At 44.8% G+C, this 19,805-nt stretch overlaps 1 protein-coding gene across 3 annotated transcripts in view; it reads right to left on the bottom strand.

Moving 5' to 3' along the window:
- The window catches only part of INPP5D (inositol polyphosphate-5-phosphatase D), a 134,886-nt gene that overhangs the window by 106,176 nt on the left and 8,905 nt on the right, over nt 1–19,805 (bottom strand). For all 3 annotated transcript variants that reach the window (XM_027875252.1, XM_027875250.1, XM_027875253.1), the window contains exon 2: nt 14,187–14,250. In XM_027875252.1, coding sequence (XP_027731053.1) covers nt 14,187–14,250 — 64 coding nt within the window. The remainder of the gene's footprint in view (nt 1–14,186; nt 14,251–19,805) is intronic.

A 19,805-nucleotide genomic window follows, 5' to 3' on the forward strand; every position in this document is an offset into this window, starting at 1 on the left:
ATAAGTTTAAGAGGATTTCTGTCAATTTCTATGATGCGGGGGGAGAGGAGTTTCTATATGATTTAGATGTATTTAGACAAAAAAAGAAAAAAAGAAAAAAGAAAGCAGCACCTTAGAAATAGGAACTTTTAACTGAGTTTTAACCCGGCTTCTGAGCTTTGCTAGCTAAATATTCATGGACAAGTTACTTAACCCATTTGGGTCTCAGTTCTTTTCGTCTGTAAAATAGTTGTACCTATGGCATAGAACTATTTTGTGGCTCAAATGAGTTCATGTGAATAAAGCCCTTTATAAACCTAAATGCCTTCTATAAATACCAGTTCTCATTATCATCATTATTATTGTCTTCATTATGCTGAGGCAGGTGCCTGTATCCATACAGAAGTCATTGGGCATCTTCAGGAAGCTTGATGGACCCTTCAGCAGCCCCCTGCCTGCTCTCAGCATAAGGGAAAGGAAGACTAAGCCTGGCATCATAGGCTCTACATAAATGTGGAACAAGAAGGAGGCTTTAGAGATCACCCAATCCAACCCTTTCATTTTACAGGAAAGGAAACTCAGAGAGAGAGAGGGAGAGAGAGAGAGGGAGAGAGAGGGAGAGAGAGAGAGAGAGAGAGAGAGAGAGAGAAAGACAGATAGACAGACAGACAGACAGACAGACAGACAGGGAGACTTGTCCAGGGTCACACAGCAGTGTGCTGCTCATCTATTACTTGGACTTGGGTTCATTCTTTTCAATACAACCTACTCTCACAGTGGACAGTCCCATCAAGGCAAGACTTCATCCTAGAGTGACCTCTGCCACTGTCTCTTCAAGAAATTACTTTTTACTCACTTTAGGTCCTTGGTCACAATTCACAGGTTGGACTAAATGATTTCAAGGAACATCTTTAGCTCTGAACCATGCTCCCACAATTCTAGAGAGGAGCTCCAGCTAATTATATAAGCAAACTCGGTCTCTGTCTGTGTGCAGGTGTATGTGTATATATATTTATTTACACACACACACATATATCTATATCTATCTATCTATCTATCTATCTATCTATCTATCTATCTATCTATCTGTCTGTCTATCTATCTATCTATCTGTGTCAAACTTCTCTGGTTGGCTTTTAAAGCCACTCATGGTCTGACTCCAGGTTGGTTGCACATTGTTCTCTTTACCCAGCCTGTGTTCAGCCAAAGTAGCTGACTCATTTCCTAAACTCGACACTCTTTCTCCCACCTCAGTGACTTTGCCCAGGCTTCCCCCATCCCCCACCCTCCATGCCTGGAATGGATTTCCTCCTCTCCTCTGCCTCTTAGAATCTCCAGCTTCCCCCAAAGATTAGCCCAGATGCTACTTGCACAAGGAAGGTTTCCTCATCCCTCAAATTATTTTCTCCTCCTTCAAATGATCAGGTTTCAGGTATATGTTTATGCATTTACAGGTTGAATCCTCCCAATAGAATGTAAGCTTCTGGAGGGCAGGGATAGTTTGTTTGTTTGGTTTTTGGTATGAGCTTTTTTATATGCCCCCTGTGAGCCCAGTGCTTTGGACATGGTACAAGCTTAATAGCCATGCAGTGTATTGGATTGGACGGGAATACCACCCTGACTCTGGGGAGCTACACTGAAGAGTTTGTAACAGTTACGTGCTAGTGAGAATAAAGATTGTTTTCAAACACTCACACGCGTGCACATACACACAAACTACACGACTTTCTTTTGGTCTTGTCTCACAGGCTTGGAATTCAGCCCATCAGCCTTCCATAAGAAGGCCAGCACCTGCACGGGCCGCTTCTCGCACACTCCAGCCTCCACACAGCCAAGAGAATGTCAGAAATAACTTTTTTTTTCCTTTCAGAAGGAGGTGTGGGCCTGAGAGTCCCCAGAGTGACTCAGCCCTAGTGAGCAAACGCTCACCACTGGTACCATGGACTGTCTCCACAGAACCAGACTCTCTGCAAAGCTTTCCACTGCTCTCCCCTCCTAGAAATGGAAATACTTCATTGTCTGTCTGCTCATTGGGACAGCACCCTGGCTGCGTTGTCCAGGGCTCCTGTGGATTTGGAGAGAAAATAGGGGAAATGACTTGTTCCTCTTTCAGACTTTCTAAAATTAAAAACAGGGTAAGTAAGAGATTGGAACAAATAGGCATAGTCTTCCACCCTGGGAAAGGAGGTGCATAAGATGCATATGAAAAGGCCCATATGACAAAACAGAAATCCACCAGGTTATCTGTATGTGTGTATGTATGTATGTGTGTGTGTGTGTGTGTGTGTGTGTGTCTGTCTGTCTGTCTCCCTCTCCCCTATACCCACCTCTCTTTTAAATCTATATATTCTTGGGTGGGACTTTGGGTGAGTTTCAGGAACAAGTTGAGTTTGAAACTCGGGTCTGGGGTCAGAGTTGCTGAGAATTTCTTTCCTATCTTCCCAAAGAAAAGTTTCTGCCTTTGCTGATCACAATTTCTGGCCTCCCCCCACCCCTCCTCACACTTTTGAGCTTAATAATGCTTGGAGATCTCTAGGACTGTATCATGCTGAATAAGAATCCTTTTAAGGGACTTACTTTCACTTACACTTTCAGCCCCTGCTCTTTTCAACCAAAATCTCCTAGAGGAGGTGACTTAATTTACACTTTCCAAGTGAAGAATCAAGAATTGTATGGATTATGGATTATGTACCCCTGCCCACACCAGGAGTTGGACAAATGGAGGGACCTTTCTAAGCCTTTATCAAGTGCTTCCTATGTGTCATTGACTGTGCTAGGCTCCGGGGAGACAAAGGCAGTGTCCCTGCCCTCAAAGAGCTTGTCTTCTTTGAGGGGGAAACAGCATATGCTCAGATAAGTGTAACACAAGGTCAGGAGTGTGGGGACCAAGGAAGAGCTCTAGGAAAATCTAAGGAAGGAGGAAGTACTGACAAAGAAAGGAGCGGGAGGGGAGAGATCAGGGAGGCTTCCTGGAGAAGGTGGCCCTGAACTGAGCCTGGAAGGAAGGCGAGGATCCTGAGGGCTGCAGAGGAGCAATTTGATTGTAGGCATGGTTGTCAGCCAGGCAAAATCACGGAGCCTGGAAAGGGCAGGCCAAGCCTGAGCAGAGCTGTACTGTTTAGCTGGAAAGGTCCACACTGGGTCCTCTGGTCTAGCACAGTGTTTCATTCATTACGGTGCCTACAGAAAGTCTCCCCTCGGCTGCACTCACAGACAATCTGCATTTCCTCCTATGGTTTGGGGTATTTTATTTTGTTTTTGTTCCTTTGGTGCCTGTAATAACTTCACCTGTATTTCCACCAAAAGAGTAGTGCCACAGAGGTAAAGCCTGTCTTCCTCATAGGGCAAGGTTTACCCTCTACATTCAGGCAAGAAAAGGCAGAAAAGAAGAGAGGCAGGGAGGGAGTCAGAGGCCCTAGGTTTGAATCATCTTTATGACCCAGGGCAAGTTACTTGCCCTTTCTGGACCTCTGTTTTCTCCTCTATAAAATAAGATGGTTGGACCAGATGGCCTCTAAGATCCTCTTGGACCTTAGTCTATGCTTGGACCTTAGACTCTTAGTCTATGGTCTTTGTAGGATTCAAAGAGAGGTCTGGGGAGAAGAACTCCTCTGTAGAGCATCTTTCACAATTTTCTAGTCCTTGCTGATGCTGGTTATACAGAGAATGATTTCTACCTGTACTACAAGGTAAGCAGCACCGTGACCTTCCTTCACCATCCATCATTAGCCCATCTTTTGCAAGAGAAGGAGTAAAGCAAACTAGAGGAAGGAAACCCACCTCTGCTGTGCTAGTGGACTCCAGAACCCTGGGCAATTTGCTTAACCACTTTGTGGTACCCTTGGCATTTATCTAAGACCTTAAGCCAGCTGAGTTGCACCGGAGTAGCAGTGTCCCACAGCTGCTGAAATCACAGGTCTGCCCCGCCATGGTATGTATAATATTGGGACTCTTCAATAAATCAACACACATTTATTAAGCACCTACTGTGTGTCAGGTACTGTAACTGGTGCTAGAGATATAAAGGTCAAAGCAAGACAGTTTCCATCTTCAAAGAGCTAGAGTCTATGTGAGGCTGGCTGCATAGAGTGCATGTTTAAGAAATGATGGATGGTTTGGGACCTATTTTGTATTTATCTCCCTAGGTTCATGCTGTTTTGCCCCAGTAGAACATAAGCTTCTTGAGGGCAGGGATTCTTTTCTTTTTGTCTCTGTAACCTAGTGCTTAGCACAGTGCTTGATGGAGGAAAGGCACTTGATAAATGAGTGATGTTTGATTGACTCAGGCACTAAAAGCCAAAGGAATGGTAAAGAAACTCATGTGCTCTAGAGTTTCAGAGGCTGCAGGCTCCATGGAAGAGAGGGAAGCCCAATTCCATCCTTTCTTCAAGGTCTCCTTTGTGGAGAAGACAGGGGAGGGCACTTTGGGAAAGCGAATAACATCCTTGTTGATTCATAGATAGCTAGAAGGGACCTTGGCACTCACCTAGCCCAATCTTCTTTTTGTAGAGGAGAACATGGCGCCCTAGATGGGAGGATGGGAGGATGAAGAGGCTTGCCCAGTGGTACACAGCTAGCTACTAAATGGCAGAGCTCAAACCTGAACCCAGGGGTTTTTCCGATTGAACCATGCTGCCTTCTTACGGTGTATACATTCTATTTTTATTCCGTTCATTGGATGATGAGATCAAAACTTTAGAGTTGGAAGGGACCACGGCAGCCATCTAGCCCAACTCCTTCATTTTACAGAGGAGGAAACCGAGGCTCAGAGAGGGGAATTGACTCATCCACAGTCACACAGGTGGTAAATTGCAAAACCAGGATTCAAACTAACCTCAGACCCAGTGGCAATTCCACTGATACCACACTGCCTCCACAGTCCCTTCAGCCTCAAGACACCATCACCCTGAGTTTCTCAGTTGGTCCAATTTTCTCTTTGTGGTAAGCCTCATGAGCATCTCTAGGCTTGGACTGGTCCTCAGATGATTCGGGCCACTGCCTGACTCACACTCAAAGTCTTCCAATCTTGGCAGGGCTAGCAAGCTACTGGCCTCCATGCTAGGCACCCAAAGTCACCTTTCCATCTCAATGAGGGATGGCAGCAGGATGGCAATGGAGGAGAAGTAGAAAAAGGTCATAAATCAAGAGCATGGAGCTCGTTGAGTCCAATGTCCTCATTTTACAGAGAAGGAAACTGAGGCTGAGGGAAGTGAAGTGACTTGCCGAAGGTCACACGGGTAGAAAGAGTCAGAAGAAATGTCCCCTGACTTCAAATCTAGTGCTCTTCTGCCTGCACCTCACTACTCATGGTCTTCAATAAAGTGCAGAGACATCAGAGAATGACGCATGATTTTCAAGTAGGAATTTATTGTTTAGGTATCCTGTATATATCTATTTATGTACATCTTGTCTCCCCCATCTAAATATAAGTTCCTTGAGGGCAGGAACTCTTTTTACCTTTTGTTTTGTTTTCCCAATGTTTAGCTAAGCACTTGGCATCCAGTGGGTGCTTAATAAATGCTTGCTCACTGTGTGTAGCACAATGGGTAGCACAGGGGTGGGGAACCTGGGTCCTCAAGTGTGGCCTTTTGACTGAATCCAAACTTCACAGAACAAATCCCTGATGGGCCACATGTGGCCCCTCAAGGCCCCAGGTTCCCCACTCCTGGCCTAGCACATGGTAGGTGCTTAATGTTGTGTGATTATTGGATGATTTATAGGCCCAAAGCTGAAAGGGCCAATGGAGGCTGTGGAGGTTCCATGACTTGCCTGAAGTCACACAGGTGGTGAGGGACCAAAGTTGGAATTGGTCATTGGACCATAGGATCACAGACCCAGGCCTGGAGGAGACCTTAGATGTCACCAGGTCTAACCCTAAGTCTGATTTCACAAACTGAAGTCCAAAGAGATTACACAGATCACCAATTTAGAGCTGGAAGGGATTGGAGAGGTCACTTCACTCTGTCCCTCCATCTTCAGATGAGGAAACAACCCAGAGAGGGAAGGGGCTTTGACCAAGATCATATAAGAGAGCTGGGATGGGGACTGAGGTGTTCTCATTCCAAGGGCATAGGAACTAAAAACTCATGAGCCACTGAGGCTCCTGCCTTGGGCTCCCTGGAGGTAGACAGCTCTGATGGCGGCTGATGAGATGCTCTGGGGGCAAGAGCATGCTGGCTGTCATTGTCATCTCACCAGGAACACGTGTTTCAAAAAGAAAAGGAGCAAGGTGGGGTGGGGGGAAGGGGGAAGCGCGATTCAGCAATATGTAATTAAATATAAAAATATCATTCCCAGGCTCACAATAATTGGGACACAGAGACAGTTTTATGTTCATAAGAACATTCAAAGGAGGAAAAGTGGTTCCCCCGCCAATATGGCTCTCTCCCCAGGGTTTCCCTATGAATAATGCTTATCAAGGCACTTAACCTCTCTGGGTCTCAGTTTCCCCTTTTGTAAAATGAGGGGGTTGTACCAGATGACCTTTAGCTCTAAAGCTATGATACTATAACCTTAGGATCCCCATGAAGCTGCCTCGCTTCAAATCCTGGAACAATAATCAAAACTGCCAGTGACATAAAGGGTAACTGAGAGACGTGGTGGGCATAAGTACCAAAGAAGACTTATGTACATGATCTGGGTTCAAATCCTATCTCTGCTACTAATTTCCTGCCTCCATGACCTTGGACAAGTCATTTAAACAGGGCATAGAGCTGGAAGGCTCAGTAGAAGCCATCTAATCCAACCATTCCATCTTCCTCAGCCATAAAATGAGCTAATTGGGTTAACTTGCCATGAAGGTCCCTTTCAATCTAGTATCATGAGCTTGCAGCCTCTCTGGGGTGGTTTCTCGGAGCAAAGCATAAAGCCTCCTATTGCTTGTGCTGGCCTTCACGTGGCTTTTCTTTGTTGGGCAAGAATACAGGTAGGGTTTTCAGATACTGAAATGAAAATAACTTATTTTCATACATCTGGAAGAGTATTTTTGGCTGACAAGTGCCCCTCGTTTTTTATTCTTCATCCTGCTAGCTAATTTGAATAAGTTATGCTCTAAGCCCCCCTTTTGATGCTTCTGGAAGCCTTTTCTGGATTGGTGGTTCTACAAGGCATTGGAAAATACTCCCCCACTCCCTCCTCCAACGGGCAAAGTCTCCTATTTGCTGCCTCTTGACATAGGCTGCTAATGGATTAAGCCTGCCATTGATTCCTTCCTGTTCCTTCTGGGGAGGCCAGTTTATCAGACCCAGGCCGGGAAGAGATCTTAGATGTCATCAGGTCTAACTCTAAGTCTCATTTCACAGATGAGCAAACTGAGGCCCAGAGAGATTACATCAGATCATCAATTTCAGAGCTGGAAGGGATTGTAGAGGTCACCGTACAATCACAATAAATAAATAAACTAAATAAATAAATAGCATCTGCTGGCAAAATTTTTAAAAATTATAAACTGAGGGGATTAGACTAGTTGACCTCTGAGGACTCTTTGCATGGGCAAAGGTTTATTGCAGGTAAGATAGGGAGCAATGGATGGATGGATGGATGGATGTTCTTTGGTAATTGTGTAGGAGAGTTGGGGGAGATCAAATTGGAGAGGCAGACAGGACCAGATAGCGACTTGATCCTGTAGGCAATGGGAAGCTGTCAGGGGCTGTGTGGGAATGGTGAGAGAGTGTTTCAGGAAGATTTGTTAGTAGCACTATACCATAGATTGAAGAGAGAAGAGAATGGAGGAAAAGGCTACAGTTAGGAAGACATCATAATATTTGTAAAATGAGGTCAGACTCCTCATGCCTCCAGCTTTTAGTGACTCCTCTCCCAAAAGCACATCTCATTTATTTTGTACATATTCTGAATATGATTCTGTGAATACGTGTCATCTCTCCAAACAGAATGAGGGCTCCTTGAGGGTAGGGATCATTTCACTTGTGTCTTTGTATCCCTGCTCACAGAACAAGCACTTAATTAACATATTTGCAATTGATTTCTCATTTGTCTTTGAGTTTCCAGCACCTAGGACAGTGCCTGGCATGCAGTAGGTAGCTGCCTAATAAAGGCTTGTTGACTGACTGGCTTCACATCTGTCTTTGGGTCCCAAGCCCCTGGGCACAGTGCTAGTCCCCCCTTCTGAGCACCTACTAGAGTAGAATATTACATACATTGTCAGATGTGGTGATGGTGTAGGAAGTTAATGCTTAGTTGTTTTTCTTTGGACAATTCATAAATGCTTATTTGATTAATTGAAAGAGGACCCTTCAAGCTCTGAAGTGGTTAGCCTAGAATCCTCTGTAAACAGACCAGCACTTCAGCTTTGTATTTACCTCCATTCAACTTCATCTTATAGGATTTTGCCCCAGGTCCTGGCTCTATCATTAGCCCTCTTGGCCTCGGTTTCTTCATCTGTAATTGGAGTGGGTGAACTCTAGAATCCCTCCCAGCTTGATGATCCTGTGACCTTGACCACAGAACAAGACTATCTAAGCCATGAAGAATAGTGATCCAGGAAGAATCAGGGAAGGACAGCTACCTCCATGTTCTCTTCTGAGAAAGTACTAGAGTAGCTGAGCTAAGAAGAGTCAGTACCAGGCTTCACATGGAAAGAAGCTCCCTTTGCAAACACTGTTTTGTAAAGCCCAGGATCCTTACGACCATCCTGGATTCTTCAAGCAGTCACAAAATAAGAAAATGGACAAGCCATTCTTACTGCCTGTGTGACCTTGGGCATCTCACTTAACCTCAGTGTGGCCTCAGTTTCTTCATCTCTAAAAGAGAAGAACTAGGTGGTTTCTGTGGTCCCTTCTAGATTGATGAATCTGTGACCACTTGATTATATAGCAGACAGTACTTTGCATACATTAGGCACCTAATATATACTTGTCAACTAATTGAGGAAAAACAATTAGGGCAAGGAAGCCTGGGTGGGAACCAGTCTTCAGTTTCTCACCAACCTTAATGTTCTTTTTGGAGACAATGTCAGGAGTGGAACCTTCTGAAAGAGGTCTGCCTTTGGCATAAAGAAAAGGCTTTGGGGGCGGAGCCAAGATGATGGAGTGAAAGCAGTGACTTGCTTGAGCTCTCCCCCAAACCCCTCCAAATACCTGTAAAAAGTGGCTCTAAACAAATTCTAGAGCAGCAGAACCCACAAAATGACAGAGTGAAACAAATTTCCAGCCCAAGACAGCCTGGATGATTGATTAGAAAAGTCTATCATGCTGGGCTGGGAGAGAAATGCAGGCAAAACAGACCTCAGTGAACCAGGCAGCTGTGGCGGCTTCCAGACTTCTCAACCCACAAATGCCAAAGACAACTTAGAAGATCAGTAGGGAAGGTTTATGACTGCAGTGAGAGAGAAGATAGGTCCCAGCCCTAGTCCCAGTGTGGTGGCTGCTTCCTGAGCTATCAGTCCACAAACTGAGGAGTAATCAAGTGGCTGATCAGAGGGGGATTGCAGGGATCTCTTTGCTGGTGCTGAGGCAGGATTCTCTTGCATTACCTGTGCTTGGATCTGGGTCAGAGTTCTGGGTGGTGATCCTGGGGTGAGGAGAAGTGCTGGCATGGTGCAGCTTATAGTAGTGGTGGAGAGAGAATTCTCCTCACAGTTCCAAGGCAGAAAAGAGTGCTTGCGATCACTCATAGACTAGAGCATAGGCCAGGAAAGGAGTAAATACCTTGTCCTTGATCATACCACCTTGGAAGAACTGAAAATTTATAGGTCCCCAGAAGAATCTCTGAAAACAGCTGTACAAAACTCCCAAAGCTTGGGTCAGTACATACTCCACACTGGAAGCAGACCCCCTACCTTAACAAAGAGTTTAAAACTCAAGTAATTGGCTGGGATCATGAGCAAACTGCACAAAAAAAAAGTCAGACCATAGATTCTTTCTTTGGTGACAAAGAAGATCAAAACATACAACCAGAAGAAGACAACAAAGTCAAAGCTCCTACATCCAAAACCTCCAAGAAAAATGTGAATCAGTCCCAGGCCATGGAAGAACTCAAAAAGGATTTTGAGAAGCAAATAAGAGAAGTAGAGGAAAAACTGGGAAGAGAAATGAGAGTGATGCAAGAAAATCATGAAAAACTAGTCAATAGCTTGCTAAAGGAGACCTAAAAATATACTGAAGAAAAGAACATCTTAAAAAATAGCCTAACCCAAATGGCAAAAGAGGTCCAAAAGGCCAATGAGGAGAAGAATGCCTTAAAAAGCAGAATTGGCCAAATGGGAAAGGAAGTCCAAAAGCTCACTGAAGAAAATACTTCCTTAAAAATTAGAATGGAGAAACTGGAAGTTAGTGACTTTATGAGAAATCAAGATGTAAAACAAAACCAAAAGAATGAAAAAATAGAAGACAATGTGAAATATCTCACTGGAAAAACAACTGACCTGGAAAATAGATTGAGGAGAGATAATTTTAAAATTATTGGACTGTCTGAAAGCCAGGATCAAAAAAAGAGCCTAGACATCATCTTTCAATAAATTATCAAGGAAAACTGCCCTGATATTCTAGAACCAGAGGGTAAATAGAAATGGAAAAAATCCACCAATCACCTCCTGAAAAGGAAAGGAAAAACTCCTAGAAATATTGTAGCCAAATTCCAGAGTTACTAGGTCAATGAGAAAATATTGCAAGCAGCCAGAAAGAAACAATTCTAGTATTGTGGAAACGCAATCAGGATAACATAGGATTTGGAAGCTTCTACATTAAGGGACCAGAAGGGCTTGGAATATGATATTATGGAGGGCAAAGGAGATAGGATTACAGCCAAGAATCACCTACCCAGCAAAAATGAGTATAATCCTTCAGGGGAAAAAAATGGACATTCAGCAAAATAGAGGACTTTCAAGCATTCTTGATGAAAAGACCAGAGCTGAAAAGAAAATTTGACTTTCAAATACAAGACTCAAGAGAATCATGAAGAGGTAAACAGGAAACAGAAATCATAAGGGACTTATTAAGGTTGAAAGATGATATTTGTAACTTATGAGACCTTTCTCAGTATTAGGGTAGTTGGAGGGAAAAAATTACATGTATAGATAGATTGATAGAGGGCACAGGGAGAGTTGGAGATGAATGGGTGATATCTGGAGAATAAAATGAAGGGGTGAGAGAGGATTATACTGGGAGAAGGAGAAAGGGAGAGGTAGAATGGGGTAAATTATCTCACATAAAACAGACAAGAAAAGACTTTTAGAGTGCAAAGGAAGTGGGGGAAGGTGAGAGGGAATGAGTGTATCTTATTCTCATCAGATTTGGCTTAAGGAGGGAAAAACATACACACTCAATTGGGTATGGAAATCTATCTTACCCTACAGAAGATAGGGGGGGAAGGGGATAAGAGGGGGGGATAATAGAGGAGAGGACAGATTCAGGGAGGGGATTATCAGAAGCAAACACTTCTGAGGAGACAGAGTCAAAAGAAAGAATAGAATAAATGGGGGGGGGGGATAGGATGAAGGGAAATATAGATAGTTTTCCCAACATGACTACTATGGAAGTGTTTTGCATGACTACACATGTATAACCTGTATTGAGTTGCTTGCCATCTCAATGAGGGTGGGTGGGGAGGGAGGAAGGGAGAAAATTTGGAACCCAAAGTTTTAAAAACAAATGTTAAAAAATTTGTTTTCACATGCAGCTGGGAAATAAGATATATAGGCAATGGGTATAGAAATCTATCCTGCCCTACAGGAAAATAGAAGAAGAAAGGGATAAGGCGGGGGAGATAGAAGGGAGGGCAGATTAGGGGAAAGGTTATTCAGAATGCACATTGTCTTGGGGTTGGGGGATGGACGAGATGGGGAGAAAATTTGGAACTCAAAATCTTGTGGAAGTGAATGTTGAAAACTAAAAATAAATAAATTAATGAATCTTGAAAAAAAAAGGCCTTGGTAGGGAGCACTTTATCTGCTATGTCCCACTACGTACCACTAGGTCCTCAGTTTCTTTATCTGTAAAATGGGGGGTTAAACTAGATGACCTCCAAAGACCCTTCTAGCTCTAAAGCATCATAGATTGTAAGATCCTGGAGGGCAAGGACTGCCTTTTGCCTGTTTTCATATGCCCAGTGCTTACCACAGTGTGTGACACATAGTAGGTGTTTAATGAATGCTTATTAAATTGAATTTTATTGCAAAGTTTAGTTTCAATGGAGGAGAGCACAGAGGCTCATTTATGTTAACCTCTAAGAAATCCTGAACACACCCATCACAGTCCGTCATCACCGTGAACAATTCATATACTTCCCAGCTGGGAATCTGGTCCTGGCTGTGCCTCCAATTCCAGCCAAGTCTAGTACAGAGAATCTCTATGATAGCTACTGGCTGGTTTTTATTTGGTTTGTTGCAACTAAATTAGCCACGGATCCTTTTAGTCATTCATTTGATGTCCTTTCACTTCATTTGCCTTTTTGGAGATGAGAGCACCCTGAGAATTGTTGTAGCTAAGGGCTGACAAGAATCAGGAAATTGTGAAATCTAAGAATTGGAAGCGACATAAAGCCCGCCCCGTCCTACTTCCGATCCAGTGCAAGAAACCCTTCCCTGGGATCTCCATTGAAGCTTAGCTATCCTCTGCTTGAAGTTTCAAGATTGGGAAACTCACTGTTTGATAAGAGGGCCTGTCATATTCTCCATACCACTCTTGTCTTTATAGAATTCAGCCTAAAAAGAGCCAAAAGCTGTTTTCTAAAATTTCGACCCTTGGCTCATGATTCTCTCTCTCTTTTGGGATACCTTCCCTCTTCTACTTGACTCCCCCTTAGGGACTCATAGACTCCCCCAGCCCCACCCCCACCCCAATACTAACCTTTGACATGCGGGTCATTTCTACTTCCTCCGGTGATCTTCATCTAGCATGACTTCTAGTCCCCTCCCTTTCCACCTTGGACATGCTCTAAATTATGGGATTTTGAGCTGGAAGGGACCTTAAAGATGAGCTGGTCCTACCTCCTCATTTGGGAGAGGAGGAAGTTGGGCCCCAGATCACACAGGGACCAAGCAGCCAAGCTCTGGTTCAAACTCAGATCTCTTGACTCCCAAGCTAGTGGGTTGTTGTTCTACTACAGCCCCTGGGCCTTGGGCATCCTTATTCTTCCTAAAATGTGGCACCCAGGATTGAACCCAGTACTTCAGATGTGATCTGTTACAGAGCAGCTGGGGGCGCTGTAGGGGATAGAGCACCAGGCCTGGAGTCAGGAAGATCAGAGTTCAAATCCAGCCTCACACATCCTAGCTGTGTGACCCTGGGCCAGTCACTTAACCCTGTTTGCCTCGATTTCCTCATCTGTAAAATGAGCTGGAGAAGAAAATGGCAAACCTTTCTAGTACCTTTGCCAAGAAAAACCCAAATGGAGTCACAAAGAATTGGACATGACTGAAATATAAGTCAACAACAACAGAGCAGAGTTTAGCAGAATGCCCACCATTCTTGATCTAGAGGTTATACTTCTATTAAACCTGACTGCCATGGTAACCATACTGGTTACTATGTCACACAGTTGCTGCATATGGAGCCTATGGTCAACTCAAAACAGCAGCACTTTAAAATACAAACCGATGTCCAGTCATATGTCCTACTCTGGACTTACATCGTTGATTTATTTTGAGTCACCAAAAGTCGGACACAACCAAAAATGGCTAAACAACAACTAAATAGAGGACTTTCCATTTGGACCTTATAATGTCAACAGTAACATCTCTTTACAGAAGTGACCCGTCCCAACCTGAGTCATCACTTCATTTCATCACTCTGTTGCCTCTGGCACCTCCACAAAGGCTCTCTGCTTCTTCAGGCTCTCACTCCTTCATCTACAAAACAATTGGCTCGAGAAGGTTTCCCCTCCAAGGACACAGATTGCCCAGCACTGTTATCACAGTTGGGTAAGAGCAAGAAGAGAAAGAGAGAAACCCACGTGTTTCATTTTCCTTTGACCCTGGGCCATCCTTCTCCTTCCGTCTCTCCACATTTCCTCAGCCACACTTCCAGAAAAATCATCCACCTCAAAATTCTCAACATCTTTTACAGAAATTGCATTTAAAAGTCTACCAAGTTGATGCCATGCCATCTGGCCCAAAGCCTTCTAAGAGAATGTTATAGCTACAGTGTACAGCATCTCAGTCATACTGAATGAGAAGGATCCTAGGGATACATTTCCTCCTTATGTTTTTTTCTCTCCCCTTCTCTGTCTCCCAATCAGGAATATAATCTTACCTGGACAGTGAATTTCTCTTCTTCATTGGTCAGAATTCTGTAGGTATAGACACAATTCCGAAACCTGCAACAGATCAGACGCAACATTAGAACCTGTTTGGTCAATCCACTTCTTATGAAAAAAGGGGAGTCTTTTTGTAACTTACAGATTGTGATATCTCATACACCCGGGGCCAAACCGAGACAGGAATTTTGTCGTGATGTTTCTAAACACATCCACTTGGAAGTTTGGGAGGAAGAGAAGAGAAGGGAAGGGGAGGGAGAGAAATGAGCACTATGAAAGCACCCGCTTCACGTCAGGGACTGTGCTAAGTGCTGTACAAATAGGAACCCTGGGACACGGAACCTGGACTGTGGAGAAAGGAATCCAGAGTCATTTGTCCAGGTCACCTCTGACCCAGCCTCCGCACAACTGCCAAAGTGATCTTTCCCAAGGAGCAGATATGATGGTATTATTCTCCTATCCAAAACAAAATAACTAGGAACAAACACAAACTTCTGTTTTGCATTTAAAGCCTTTCACAACTGACCCCAACCTACCTTTCCAGCCTTACTACAATTTCCTCCCTTTCACCCACATTCTATGTTCTAGTCAAATCAGCTTTTCCACTGTCTCTCCCCCACCTCCTTGCCTCAGCACTGGTTGTCCTCCATGTCAAGGATGCCCTTGCCCTGTCCGCTTGACCTCTTAGAAGTGACTTCCTTCAAAACTAAGCTCCAGCATCTCCTGCATGGAAGCTTTCCTGATGCTCCAAGCTGCTAGTGGCCTCCCACACTGGAACTGTCCTATAAAACTACGTTCACATATACACACACATATATAATTTTATTTTTATATTATAATTTTATTATGTTATATATTATTTTATATTATATTTTTTATATTATATATGTGCACATACATGTGTCATCTTCCCAAATAGAATGTAAATTCCTTCGGGGCAGGAATGTTTCACTACTATCATTATCTCCCCGGTGCCTGGAACAAAATATATTGTTCAGTCATTTTAGTCATGTCCAACTCTCCATGACCTCATTTGAGGTTTTCTTGGCTAAGATTCTGGAATGGTTTGCCATTTCCTTCTCTAGATAATTTTACAGATGAGGAAACTGAGGCAAACAGGGTGAAGTGACTGGCCCAGGGTCACATAGCTAGTAAGTTTCTGAGGCCAGATTTGAACTTAGGTCCTCCTGACTCCAGGCCTGGCTGCACCACCTAGCTGCCCAGAACACAGTTAGAACATAGTAAGCAATTAATAAAAACTAGTGAGATAACTGAGCATCTGCGCTCTATGTTTTTGATAGCCCTGGACAAAGTCAGGACTCTCTGTGATGTGGGTGCTTGTGCAAATGCCCACACACTCCTCACTAAGCTCTGCCCCTACTGTACCACCCATGTGATGTGTGAAGTATCATAATAATCTGATCATCGCTTCTACCAAAGGTGCATTTATTTCTTAAAAAGAAAATATTTGCTGCTACTTTAATTAAAAAAAAGACACAAAACCGAAATGAAAACAAAATTAGTTTAGATGGTTTTGGACAATTTCGTGATCATTTTTTAAAAATTACCTTAGAAGCAATGGAGAGGTAGAATGAAATGTATTTTATAGCCTCCAATGGTTTACTACACAAGAGTAGGCAAAAATCTGAACCAAAATAAACACGTGATAAATACACACAGGGCACAATGCATCACTGACATCATACAGATGACTTATGTGTAACTTCTCACTGATGAATAGGAATTAGTTGTTGAAGAGACAGGCTATGAGAGAGACATTTTGTAACAAGGTCAAGGGGAGGGGAAATGTATACCCAAACTTGTAGAAGCATGCCTTCCTCCTTGTTTTATGCTCACAGGATCACAGACCTATAGTTGGAAAGGACCTGAGAGGAAACAAAATTCACCCCTCTCATTTTACAGATGAGGAAACTGAGGCCCGGAGAGATTAAGGGAGCTCAGTTTTAAGTCCAGTATTGGGAACAGGGTAAACTCAGAAATCAGTGAAGATGCCTATGGTGAGTGTTAGCAGGCTGTGACATATACATAAGGAACTACTGAGAAAATTCAAAATAAAGTGTGGATCAGAAAGAAAACGGGCTGGTCACGTGGAGACGATAGTGCTGGTGGTAGGGTTATCATTGGACAGCCAGTCAAGAGAAATCAAGGAAGGCCCCAGCATGTTGGGCAGATTCCCCCCGTCCCTCCCTCCCTCTCTTGACCCTTCCCGTCCACTCAGATCTAACGTAGGTAGGAGAAGTGCAGGTTGGGAAGTCACAGATGGGTCATGATCTTTGCTGGAGGAACACTGACATCGGTGGTGTCAGAGCTCACATGGAGTAACTGAGTGGGAACATACCATGTACCCCAGACAGCCAACTCTAGATGAGTATGGCAGTCAGCATCAGTTCCTTTGTGGTATGAATACTATCAAAGCTCTATGAGCCCTTCAGCGTAGAAATTTCCATCTATCAACAGAGATTACAACCCGACAAAAACTCAGTTGATAAGTCTTTGGGTTTTGCCAAAGCTCAGACCAGTTTAGTCACTTGCCTGGGGTCATGCAACTAGTAACTGTGAGAGGCAAAATTTGAACTCAGGACTTCCTGATGCTACCCACAGCCCCAGGCTTCCTGACCAAAGCACGCCGCCTGAAAAGGTGCCGGAGGGTCACAGTGTGGGAGCTGATGGAGCAGACGCTGAACGAACGAACGCTCTTAGGGAAATGCTCAACCTGACAGCCCTGGATCGCCACCTCTGCAGGCTTGTTGGCAAAGGGAAAAACACCACACCCACAGCAGGGGCTAGCTAGTGCCGGAAAACAACAGCAACAACCAAAGAGTGAGTAAAGCAGGTGTAATCATCACCATCGTGACAGGAGTAATCACAGTGTTGGTGACTAACAACACTCTGAGGCTGGCAAAGCTCTGTACACCTCTCCTCCCATTGGATCCTCACATCTCTCCTAGAGGTGGGCATGATTGTTACCCCCATTTCACAGAGGGGAAAACTGAGTCAGTGGGAAGCATAGGAGATGGTGTCTGAACCCAGACCTTCCTGACTTCACGGCCAGCATTCTTTCTACTGTGCCACACTCCCTAGAGAGCTTCGGCCATGCTCAGCAGAATCTAGGGATGCCCAATTTCTATCTAATAATAGTAATTAAAAATAACAAAAGCCAGCCCTTAGAGTCTGCAAAGTACCTTAGTTTAAACATTATCTCATTTGATCCTCACAATAACCTTGAGAATTGGGGCTATTGTTATCCCTGCTTTACAGATGAGGAAACTGAGGCAAGCATAGGGTGAAGTGACTTGCCCAGGGTCACACATCTAGTAAATGTCTGAGGCAGGATTTGAACTCAGGTCTTCCTGACTCTAGGTGCCGCACCCAGTTTCTCCACTCCTCTCTATCCTCCACACAGCTGCCAAAGTGACATTCTGACAGCATCCTTCCAACCAGGTCCCTCCCCGCTCTGGAATCTCTAGCTGCTCCTTTCTGCCTCTAGGATTCCACCCCAGCTCCAGGCTTTGGCAGGATACTAGGTCCTACTTCCTCCATGACATGGTTTCATCTTGGTTGTTCAATTCCATCCCTCTTTTGTCTGCTTCCATTCCACTTGCACGGAATGCATTGGAGGGCAAGCCCCCTGAGGGCAGGAATCTCTAGCTTTCATCACAACAGCTGGCCCATCACCCTGGCTGACTGAATGAAACAAGAGGATGTTAACATCTTGAGGAAAGGAATTGCTTCATTTTGGCTTGGCAACCTCAGTACCTGGCACAGAGTAATGGCCTGACAAAGGCTTGTTGAATGTATGAATTGAATGAGTACCTCTTAGGACCACGGATCCAGTGCGGGAAGGGACCTTGGGGAGCAGCGGGTCCAACCTGGACGGGACAACAAGCCTTCCTCCCACTTCTGCTTGAAGACCCGCAGGGAGCTCCTCAGAACTGGAATGACGTCAGGTGGGGCTAGCCTGTGACATCAGCATAGTGCAGGGAGAAGGAGCTGGGCCCAGGACCTGGGGTCTGCCACTCACTCCCAGCGTGTCCTGGGCCACATCACCTCCTCAATCTCAGTCTCATCTGTAAAGTGGAGGGGTTGGATTGATGGTCATCCCTTCTAGCTCTAAATCTATGGTCCTGTGATCCTCATTTTACAAATGGGCAAACTGAGGTTTAGATTGTCATGACCACACAGGGAGCCAGCGAAGCACCCAGGGTCTCACCTGGTGGTCCTTAGTCATGCTTCCCCATGGTAAAGCCCCATATAAATAAAAGCCATGGCTAGTTTATTTATTGTCAGTGCTGAACACTGTAATGCTGATGAAGTGGGACTGTCCATGGGACAGACTTTTCCAGGGGGAGAGTGACAGGCAGGGGCTGACAAGCCAGGCAGCTTCTTTTCCCACCTCCCACCTCGAGGAAGTCAAATCTGCTCTCTGCATCGTCATCGTCATCGTAACAGACATTTCTATAGCTCTTTCAAGTTCACCAGGAAAAACACCACACCCGAGGTGGGGCTTTGGGGGGTGGGGGAGAGGGGAGAGCAGAAGAAAGAAACGCAGGTCACTAAAGCAGACAGCCAGATGTGGCCAAGAATGGGGAGCAGACCAGGGATTTCAGGAGCACAGAGAATTCCCGAGTGAGGACACTGTCCCCACCAATTCTGGCTGGCACCTTTTCTCAGCTTCCAGTCTTGTCTGGCTCAGTCTTGAGAGACCACCCAGCCAGCGTCTGTCAGAGCCGGGTCTTGGATCCAGACCTTCCTGACTCCGCGTCCAGAGCTCTACAGCGCGCAGGGTGCAGCCAAACAAGCATTTTTACTCTTCCTCATGCACAGTGCTGCATCTCCCATCCCCCACGTTTGCCCTGGCTGTGCCCCTTGCCTGGAATTCCCTCTCCTCTCCTGCCTCTCAGACTTGCTGGTTGCCCTTACAGCTCAGCTGAACACTGTCTTCTCCATGAAGAATTTCCTCATCTCCCTATTGCCAGTGCCTGCCCTTATGTTCTCCTGGACCTTGTTTATTTATACCTCCATGCAAACATGCTCCCCCCTCTTATGGACGGAGGGATTTGGCCAGATTTTGTCTATGTATACCCAGAGCCCAGCAAGGTGTCTGGCACATAGTAGGTGCTCAATAAATGCTTGTTTGCTTGAGATCCGTAGATGTGTTCCCCCTCCCCCGTGACCCCAGTGGAATGGAAGCCCCTTGAGGACAGTCACTGTTACCCAGTAATAGCCTTTATATGCCTACTCCTCTAGCATAGGGCTTGGCACATTGAATAAATGCATCATGTCTGACCTGATACAATGTAAGTTCCTTGAGGAATCTGTCTCATTTTGGGCTCTGCATCCCCGAACAATGCCCAGTACACAGTAGGAGCTTAACCAAGACTTATGGCTTGATCTATCCATCAGACCTAGATTTCCTGACCTTGAGCTTTCCATCTGGGGAACAATATTGTGAGAACCAGCCGTATCAGAGCCGTGGAGAATTATCAGCTTATTATACATGGGGGAGGAGGGGAGGAGCACGTGCGCACATGTGAGTGTGTGTGTGTATGTGTGTGTGTGTGTGTGTGTGTGTGTGTGTGTGTGTGTGTGTGTGT

Source organism: Vombatus ursinus, unplaced genomic scaffold (assembly GCF_900497805.2).
Source record: "Vombatus ursinus unplaced genomic scaffold, bare-nosed wombat genome assembly UNPS02014808.1, whole genome shotgun sequence".
Taxonomy (NCBI): domain Eukaryota; kingdom Metazoa; phylum Chordata; class Mammalia; order Diprotodontia; family Vombatidae; genus Vombatus; species Vombatus ursinus.